The sequence below is a fragment of the Salmo salar genome, chromosome ssa16, assembly GCF_905237065.1.
Source record: "Salmo salar chromosome ssa16, Ssal_v3.1, whole genome shotgun sequence".
Classification (NCBI taxonomy): Eukaryota; Metazoa; Chordata; class Actinopteri; order Salmoniformes; family Salmonidae; genus Salmo; species Salmo salar.
The window spans coordinates 72,996,619-73,006,885 of record NC_059457.1 but is presented as its reverse complement, the minus strand read 5'-3'; the positions used below and the strand labels follow the sequence as shown (position 1 = coordinate 73,006,885).

At 42.3% G+C, this 10,267-nt stretch overlaps 1 protein-coding gene across 4 annotated transcripts in view; it reads left to right on the top strand.

Moving 5' to 3' along the window:
* The window catches only part of tspan37 (tetraspanin 37), a 3,808-nt gene extending 267 nt beyond the window's left edge, over positions 1-3,541 (top strand). The window contains exons 1-9 of one of the 4 annotated variants that reach the window (XM_045697719.1): positions 1-16; positions 182-265; positions 572-618; positions 850-1,041; positions 1,177-1,251; positions 1,880-1,978; positions 2,049-2,201; positions 2,561-2,644; positions 2,817-3,541. The exon at positions 1-16 is cut by the window's left edge and continues 251 nt beyond it. In XM_045697719.1, the coding sequence (XP_045553675.1) occupies positions 880-1,041; positions 1,177-1,251; positions 1,880-1,978; positions 2,049-2,201; positions 2,561-2,644; positions 2,817-2,900 (657 nt within the window). In that variant the 5' untranslated portion in view covers positions 1-16; positions 182-265; positions 572-618; positions 850-879 and the 3' untranslated portion in view covers positions 2,901-3,541. The remainder of the gene's footprint in view (positions 17-181; positions 266-571; positions 619-849; positions 1,042-1,176; positions 1,252-1,879; positions 1,979-2,048; positions 2,202-2,560; positions 2,645-2,816) is intronic. The other 3 variants (XM_014150374.2, XM_045697720.1, XM_014150376.2) reach the window with 3 other exon arrangements.
* The last annotated feature ends 6,726 nt before the right edge of the window (positions 3,542-10,267 follow it).

The following is a 10,267-nucleotide window of genomic DNA, read 5'->3' as shown; positions in this document are numbered from 1 at the left end:
CGGTTGGAGAAAAACGGTAAGTTATGAGTGCACACTTTTGATTTTGAATTGGTTAACTTTATTTTTCCACCTTGTTTTGTTTCTTCATATTACAACTTGACATTCTGCTGTGGTGGAATGTCTGTGCTGTATGGAGTAAACCCTGTGACTAAGTAAATGTATAACTTCTTCAAACACACAGAGCACTGCTGTTTGAGATAAAATGGGTGAAACAAGACGACGAGCTTTAAAAATAGTTATTCAGATAACTTGCCAATTTCTATGGGTAAGATCTTACAGCACTAAGCAAATCCGATACACCGCTGACCATAATGTGCTTCTGCTTTGTACGTCCTGTAAAACTGTTTACGCTAACATACGTCAAGGAATGGCAAATTATTATACGTATTGTAATATTTAACTTCAGCCTATTGCATATTTCTATGCACTCTTGATATGTATTGTTCATTTTATCCACTGAAAAACTATAATGTATATTGTTAAGACAGAATTTGCTTTGCATTATCTAGCCAACAGCTTAGAATATGTCATGAAGTGTTTCCACCGCTCTTTGTCTCGCTTCTGTTTACAGATGAATTGCCTCGATGCGGTTGAATCCACGTGACTAACTGAAAAGGGGTGTGTGTGTGTGTGTGTGTGTGTGTGTGTGTGATTCCGTGAGAACTAAGAAAGCCTCAGCGCTAGTGGGATTTCATTCTTTTACAAGAGCACACACATATTTTCTGAAAGATATACATTAACGTTTCTTCAAATAAGATTTGTTTTAAATTAGTTATTTCTGCACTGCACCATCACAAGAATGATTTACTACTGAATGATATGATAAACACTGTCTCCCTCCATCTCTAGCTGGCAGGTCTGGTGGTAGGTCTGAGTGGTATGTACCTGTTGTTGAACTACAGACACAATGGCCTCTTCTTCGCCCACACATACATCATCCTCCCAGCATGCCTAGCTCTGGCCAGCGCTACTCTCCTATTGGCCAGCGGAGGACTGGGCATCTGGGTGTCCCTCAGAAAGTCAGCCTTGCTACAGGGTGTGGTGAGTTTTTGCATGTGTCTGAATATAATAAAATGTCTGTATTTTTGCTTTTCATAGCTCTGATGCTATGCTTCCTCTACAGTTTGGGATACAGCTTATCATCTTATCTGTTGTCATGGTGTTTGGCCATTTCAGTTTGTCTATCTGCTGGTCATGGTTTTCTGCCTGGAGGCGACTGCTGCTGCTCTGGCCTATGTCAACGCAGGGAAGGTACTTAGATCTATATGGCTTTACAAAACTACCAAAAGTGCACACATCCCCATATTTAACATTCTACACTGAGTGTACAAAACAATGAGGACACCTTCTCTTTCCATGACATAGCTTTCAGCTGGTCAGTCTATGATCCCTTATCGATGTCACTTGTTAAATCCACTTCAATCAGTGTAGATGAAGGGGTGGAGACAGGTTAAAAAATGATTTTTAAGACTTGAGACATGGATTGTGTATGTGTGCCATTCAGAGGGTGAATGGGCAAGACAAAATATTGAAGTGCCTTTGAACAGGGTATGGTAGTAGGTGTCAGGTGCACCGGTTTGTGTCAAGAATTGCAATGCTGCTGTTTTTTTTCACACCAGTTTCCCGTGTTTATCAAGAATGGTCCACCACCCAATGGACATTCAGCCAACTTGTGGGAATCATTGGAGTCAACATGGGCCAGCATCCCTGTGGAACACTTTCGACACCTTGTAGAGTCCATGTCCCGAGGAATGGAGGCTGTTCTGAGGGCAAAAGTGCGGGGTGCAACTCAAAATTAGGAAGGTGTCCTTAATGTTTTGTACACTCACTGTATGTTATACTTATGATAAATAACATGATGTGACTGACCTGCTTTCAGGTGGACTCTGAGCTGGCTCCCTTCAGTAGTGTTTTTCAAAGATACACAGGAAGCAGTCAGGACCCATACTCCGACGCTGTGGACGCCACACAGAAAGAGGTGTGTGTGTGTGGGGGGGGAGAGAATCTGAACTGATCTAATGACTATCTGTGATGTGAATCCTCTCCAGTTACGGTGCTGTGGAATCTATGACTACCGTGACTGGTTGGCCACGCCCTGGTTTAACCACAGTGGGCAGGGCAGTGTACCTCGCAGCTGCTGTAATTCCACCTACCACACCTGTAATGGTACCCTGGAGCTGCCCGGGCTACTATATCCAAAGGTATGTGTGTATATACATACATACATACATACATACATACATACATACATATTACATACATATATACATATACACACACACACACACCAGCCCTGGCTCTCTGTGGTGATCCAAAGGTATGTACATGCATACACACCTGGGCAGCATTTAATTCCAATGAGATGTCACTCCCCTTACACGTGTGTGTGTGTGTGTGTGTGTGTGTGTGTGTGTGTGTGTGTGTGTGTGTGTGTGTGTGTGTGTGTGTGTGTGTGTGTGTGTGTGTGTGTGTGTGTGTGTGTGTGTGTGTGTGTGTGTGTGTGTGTGTGTGTGTGTGTGTGTGTGTGTGTGTGTGTGTGTGTGTGTGTCCTCTCCCTCAGGGCTGCCAGGTGAAGCTGGAGGAGGCCTTGCTTTTTGTTCTGCATCTCATCATCTGGTCGTCTCTGGCAGTGGCGCTAGTGGAGGTGGGAACCACTAGAGGGCACTGTGGGGTATAGTGGAACAACATAAGGGTCACGTAGCAGAACATTTTACAACAGAAAATAAAAATGACACCCATTCTTATTGGACAAGATCGGGTACAGTAGTGCCTGGTGTAACCATACTAGTGTCTCTCTCTCTCTCTCTCTCTCTCAGACTGTAGGGTTTGTGAGTGTGGCTCAGCTGATGAGTGACCAGCCTCTGTTGGAGTATGGAATACTGGACAGGGAGTGGGCCTGAACCAGAGTGGCAGAAAGTATTCTGGTCTGAGAATCTACTTTAGAAGTACTATGTCCTGCAACTTGGTAAAGTTCATAATACTGTGGACCTATGTGCAGTCAAAAATGTCGTTCCCCCCCCCCCCCAGTGTTTTATATAATATTTCCACACTGAGGTTGGAAGAATACTATGAAATTGTGAAAATACTCATAATGCCCTTTTAGTGTAAGAGCTGTTTGAAAAGACTGCTCTCTAGTGGTGTGTGTGTGTGGGTGTGTGTGGTTATAGTTGTCTGGGCAGCTCCAGAGCACCTAGGGTACCATTACAGGTCATTGATGTAATCATCCCCGATCTTGTTGGTGAAACTGCTTTAAAAGAGTGATTATCTTGCTTTCACTAAACTAATGTATACACATCCGTACATCTGTGAAGGGAGGAAGGTGTACTCTAAAAGTGTTGGAAAGTGTCCTACACCTCTGCATACACTTCCTTCATTTCATAAGGATCAACAGGAATATGTAATGCCACAATGTTTTGGTTTGTCTGTTTTGTTTTTGTTCACTGATGTAGATGCATGCTTGTTAAAGAACCCACTCCATCAAAATAAATTGTCAGCATGTCACATGTCCTGCAGATGACATATTAATGACATTTTTACACTACCCTGCATGGCTTTTGAGTAATTAACTGGTTGAAACTGTTGTGTGGCTATTGTTTGATTGTAACTTACCGGTATGTAGCTGGGTGATTCTGCAATTTAGGGTACTTTGGCCCTGCAAGCTTTCAGAAATGAAAAGTTATTGAAACACCATTTTACCAGTATTATAATTGTCTTTGATTTGTCTAGAAAAATATCTGATAATGGCTGCTATCGTCCTATTCAGGAATATATATATTTTTCTCAGACCGCCATAGACAAAATTTTATTTCCATCATGTCATTAAACATCAATTTTAGTTAATGAAATATATAATTAATTTAACACATTTCTTATACATTTGTATATTAAGTGATTCAAGGTTTTCCTATATTAACAATTCAACATGACGCCTGAATTTATAGACTTGCCTTTGTGACAGATGAAAAAGATAATGAAAAATAAGATATTTCCACCCAACCTTTTTTTTTGTAGATTATGATAATTTCCCTATATAAAACAAATCAATGTAAGTTATACATAATATAATGTACCTAAAATATATGGGTGTGGGGGAATGACATGGTGTGGTGGACATCTATGTTAAAAAAAAAAAACACAAACAATATTTTATTGCAAACATTTTGAATAACAACTCTTGTTAAACATTCCAAAAGTAGCCGATGGTCATAGCTCAAGGAAGTAGGCCAGAGTTTTTGAGAGATGGGCCCGGATAGCAAAGGGGTCATCCGCACGGAAGCGCTCAGTGAGCAAAGTGAAACTATCATTTGTGGTATATTTCTAATCGACCTGGCCCGGGTATCCTGGAAGGATATTGACCCTCATCCCGTCAGTAGAGGATGCCTGGTTGCTCTTTAAAAGTGCTTTCCTCACCATCTTAAATATCACATTTATTTATATAGCCCTTCTTACATCAGCTGTTATCTCAAAGTGCTGGACAGAAACCCAGCCTAAAACCCCAAACAGCAAGTAATGCAGGTGTAGAAGCACGGTGGCTAGGAAAAACTCCCTAGAAAGGCCAAAACCTAGGAAGAAACCTGGAGAGGAACCAGGCAGTGAGAGGTGGCCAGTCCTCTTCTGGCTGGGCCAGGTGAAGATTATAACAGAACATGGCCAAGATGTTCAAATGTTCATAAATGACCAGCAAGGTAAAATAATAATAATCACAGTAGTTGTCGAGGGTGCAACAAGTCAGCACCTCAAGAGTAAATGTCAGTTGGCTTTTCATAGCCGATCATTGAGAGTAGCTCTACCGCTCCTGCTGTCTCTAGAGAGCTGAAAACAGCAGGTCTGGGACAGGTAGCACGTCTGGTGAAGAGGTCAGGGTTCCATAGCCGCAGGCAGAACAGTTGAAACTGGAGCAGCAGCACAGCCAGGTGGACTGGGGACAGCAAGGAGTCATCATGCCAGGTAGTCCTGAGGCATGGTCCTAGGGCTCAGGTCCTCTGAGAGAGAGAAAGAGGAGAATTAGAGAGAGCATACTTAAATTCACACAGGACACCGGATAAGATAGGAGAAAAAGTCCAGATATAACAGACTGACCCTAGCCCCCCGACACATAAACTACTGCAGCATAAATACTGGAGGCTGAGAAAGGAGGGGTCAGGAGACACTGTGGCCCCATCCGATGATACCCCCGGACAGGGCCAAACAGGCAGGATATAACCCCATCCACTTTGCCAAAGCACAGCCCCCACACCACTAGAGGGATATCTTCAAACACCAACTTACCATCCTGAGACAAGGCCGAGTATAGCCCACAAAGATCTCCGCCACGGCACAACCCAAGGGGGGGCGCCAACCCAGACAGGAAGACCACGTCAGTGACTCAACCCACTCAAGTGACGCACCCCTCCTAGGGACGGCATGAAGAACACCAGTAAGCCAGTGACTCAGCCCCTGTAATAGGGTTAGATGTAGAGAATCCCAGTGGAGAGAGGGGAACCGGCCAGGCAGAGACAGCAAGGGCGGTTCGTTGCTCCAGAACCTTTCCGTTTACCTTCACACTCCTGGGCCAGACTACACTCAATCATAGGACCCACTGAAGAGATGAGTCTTCGGTAAAGACTTAAAGGTTGAGACCGAGTCTGCGTCTCTCACATGGGTAGGCAGACCATTCCATAAAAATGGAGCTCTATAGGAGAAAGCCCTGCCTCCAGCTGTTTGCTTAGAAATTCTAGGGACAATTAGGAGGCCTGCGTCTTGTGACCGTAGCATACGTGTAGGTATGTACGGCAGGACCAAATCGGAAACATAGGTAGGAGCAAGCCCATGTAATGCTTTGTAGGTTAGCAGTAAAACCTTAAAATCAGCCCTTGCCTTAACAGGAAGCCAGTGTAGGGAGGCTAGCACTGGAGTAATATGATCACATTTTTTGGTTCTAGTCAGGATTCTAGCAGCCGTATTTAGCACTAACTAAGCATGCCCCATTCAAAAAATGTAGAACTAAGAACAGATCTAGCCCTTGGTTCACCCCAGACTTGACTGCCCTTGACCAGCACAAAAACATCATGTGGCGTACTGCATTAGCATCAAATAGCCCCCACGATATGCAACTTTTCAGGGAAGTCAGGAACCAATATACACAGTCACTTAGGAAAGCTAAGGCTAGCTTTTTCAAACAAAAATGTGCATCCTGTAGCACTAATTCCAAAAAGTTTTGGGACACTGTAAAGTACATGGAGAATAAGAGCTCCTCTTCCCAGCTGCCCACTGCACTGAGGCTAGGAAACATTGTCACCACCGATAAATCCACGATAATATAGAATTTAAATAAGCATTTTTCTACGACTGTCCATGCTTTCCACCTGGCTACCCCTACCCCGGCCAACAGCTCTGCACCCCCTGCAAAAACTTGCCCAAGCCCCCCCCCCCACTTCTCCTTCACCCAAATTAAGTTAACATACAGATCACCGACCATTTTGAATCCCACCGTACATTCTCCACTATGCAATCTGGTTTCTCGAGCTGGTCATGGGTGCACCTCAGCCACGCTCAAGGTCCTAAACGATATCATAACCACCATCGATAAGACAGTACTGTGCCGCCGTCGTCATCGACCTGGCCAAGGCTTTCGACTCTGTCAATCACCGCATTCTTATCGGCAGACTCAACAGCCTTGGTTTCTCAAATGATTGCCTCGCCTGCTTCACCAACTACTTCTCTGATAGAGTTCAGTGTGTCAAATCGGAGGGCCTGTTGTCCGGACCTCTGGCAGTCCCTATGGGGGTGCCACAGGGTTCAATTCTCGGCCGACTATTTTCTCTGTATATATCAATGATGTCGCTCTTGCTGCTGTATACTGTATACTTCTGGCCCTTCTTTGGACACTGTCTTAACTAACCTCCAAACGAGCTTCAATGCCATACAACACTCCTTCCATGGCCTCCAACTGCTTTTAAATGCTAGTAAAACTAAATGCATGCTCTTCAACCGATTGCTGCCCGCCTAGCATCACTACTCTGGACGGTTCTGACTTAGAATATGTGGACAACTACAAATACATAGGTGTCTGGTTAGACTGTAAACTCCATTTCCAGACTCACATTAAGCATCTCCAATCCCAAATTAAATCTAGAATCGGCTTCCTATTTCGCAACAAAGCCTCCTTCATTCATGCTGCCAAACATCCCCTTGTAAAACTGACTATCCTACCAATCCTTGACTTCGGCCATGTAATTTACAAAATAGCCTCCAACACTCTACTCAGCAAATTGGATGTGGTCTATCACAGTGCCATCTGTTTTGTCACCAAAGCCCCATATACTACCCACCACTGCAACCTGAATGCTCTCGTTGGCTGGCCCTCGCTACATATTCGTCGCCAAACCCACTGGCTCCAGGTCATCTATAAGTTTTTGCTAGGTAAAGCCATGCCTTATCTCAGCTCACTGGTCACCATAGCAGCACCCACCCGTAGCACGTGCTCCAGCAGGTATATTTCACTTGTCATCCCCAAAGCCAACTCCCCGTTTGGCCGCCTTTCCTTCCAGTTCTCTGCTGCCAATGACTGAAACGAATTGCAAAAATCACTGAAGCTGGAGACATATCTCCCTCTCTAACTTTAATTAAGCATCAGCTGTCAGAGCAGCTTACCAATCACTGTACCTGTACACAGCCCATCTGTAAATATCACACCCAACTACCTCATCCCCATGTTATTTTATTTTATTTTATTTTTATTTTGCTCTTTTGCACCCCAGTATCTCTACTTGCACATCATCATCTGCACCTCTATCATTCCGCCTCTGTGTCCTATATATTGCCTTACCTCCCTAATTCTTACTACATTTGCACACACTGTACATAGACTTTTCTATTGTGTAATTGCCTGTACGTTTGTTTATCCCATGTGTAACTCTGTGTTGTTTTTGTCGCACTGCTTTGCTTAATCTTGGCCAGGTCGCAGTTGTAAATGAGAACTTGTTCTCAACTGGCCTACCTGGTTAAATAAAAGTGAAATAAAATAATAAATCCAACACAGGTGTGGAGAGTCGTGAGAACTACTTGTGAGAATCGCCAAAGTGAATTGCCTGGATTTCACTGGTGTATTTACACAGGTAGTTCTCTGCAAAGACTCAATGAGGTTCTCAATGTTGTTGCAGCTGATCACTTTGTGATGCTGTAGTTTGTCCGCCATGAACTGGAGGTTGGCGTGGGTTTTGCAGAGGCATGTGTCCCTTTCCTGGACTGTTAGCTTTATAACCCAAAATACGTCTTTTAAAGAATTCATAGTAGGACATTTTAATCTCTGAATATTCCCTCTTAAACTTCTGATAAAGGATCTGATTTGTGCCATTCAAGAAGCGTCTTGTGCTTTTTTTTCTTGTTCCTAGTTAGTTTGTCCTTTTTCCCTGTTGTTGCTCTACACTCTTAAAACCTGTTGAGGACAGACGTTCCGCCAGCGGGACCCCTAGCCAAAAGCCAATGGGATAGCAGGGCACAAAATACAAAACATCAAAAATCTAATAATTCAAATTTCTCAAACATACGACTATTTTACACCATTTTAAAGATACACTTCTCCTTAAATGCAACCACATTGTCCGATTTCAAAAAGGCTTTACAGCGAAAGCAAAATATTAGATTATGTTAGGGCACCACCTAAACAAGAAAAGCCACACAGCCATTTTCCTAGCAAGGAGAGGCGTCACAAAAACCAGAAATACAGCTAAAATTAAGCACTAACCTTTGACGATCTTCATCAGATGACATTCATAGGACATCATGTTACACAATACATGTATGTTTTGTTCGATCAAGTTCATATTTATATCCAAAAACAGCATTTTACATTGGCGCGTGATGTTCAGAAAATGTTTGCCTCCCAAAACTTCCGGTGAATGTGCACATTAATTTACAGAAATACTCATCATAAACGTTGACAAAATATATAACAATTATTTAAACAATTATAGATACACTACTTCTTAATGCAACCGCTGTGTCAGATTTCAAAATAACTTTACGGAGAAAGCACATTGTTCAGTATTCTGAGTACAGAGCTCAGCCATCAATGCAAGCTATACAGCTAAGTTCCATTACCGTTTGTAGAAACATGTCAAACGATGTTTACAATCAATCCTTAGGGTGTTTTTAGCATAAATAATTGATAATATTCCAACCGGACAATAGCGTATTCATTACAGAAGAAAAAAAAAATGCTAGCCATGCGTGAATGCGCATGAAGTAACTACATGACCTCAGACAGTCCACTGCTTGAACCGTCTGTTATTCCCTCAAAATTCACCATAGAAGCCTCAAACAACTTTCTAAAGACTGTTCACATCTAGTGGAAGCCTTAGGAAGTGCAAAATGACCCCACAGACACTGTAGTTTCAATAGACAGTGGTTTGAAAGACTACAAGTCTGACTTCCCAATTCCTGGTTCGATCTTTCTCAGGTTTTGCCTGCCATATGAGTTCTGTTTTACTCAAAGACATCATTCAAACCGTTTTAGAAACTTCAGAGTGTTTTCTATCCAAATAACTAATAATATGCTTATTCTAGTTTCTGGGCCCGAGTAGTAGGCAGTTTAATTTGGGTACATTTTTCATCCAGCCGTGAAAATACTGCCCCCTATATCGTAACAGGTTTTAAAAGAAAAGGTTCCTGGAGTATCCTTTAGGGGTTCTTCAAATTGAAACTGTGGGGGAACCCCTATAAGCTCTTTGAAGAACCCTTTGAAAGGGTTAATCAAAGAACCCCTCTTAATGGATCCTCTAAGAGCCATTTGAAGAAGTTTTTGGGGTTCATTTTTGAACTACCTCCCCTATTATTATTATTAATAATAATAATACACAACAATAACAACAATATTTTAGTAGTCAGTGTTTATAAAAAAATCTACCACAAATTAAAGAAATTATAGCCTGTTTGGAAATGACTGACAATACAAATATATTCTCTACACAAACAATTTTTACATCACATTTGGAACAACTGTCTGCTGCAGCCATGTGCTTCAGTGTCACAATAAGTTTCCATGGTAACTAAATTAACATTCTCACCACTACCAAAGGACAGGTATATTTTGTATTAAAAAAACAATATAAAGGGCATACTCACTAAATATTGGTATAGATTTTATTTAACTGACTCTTTCTCTAGTAGATAACATGATATAATGTGTAATTATTAAGGTGTTCTCATAGAAAAACATTGTTCAAGCTCAAAAGTCTGCGTCAGGGACAAGGACAAAACAGTGAAATTGAGGTATAAAATGCATCTC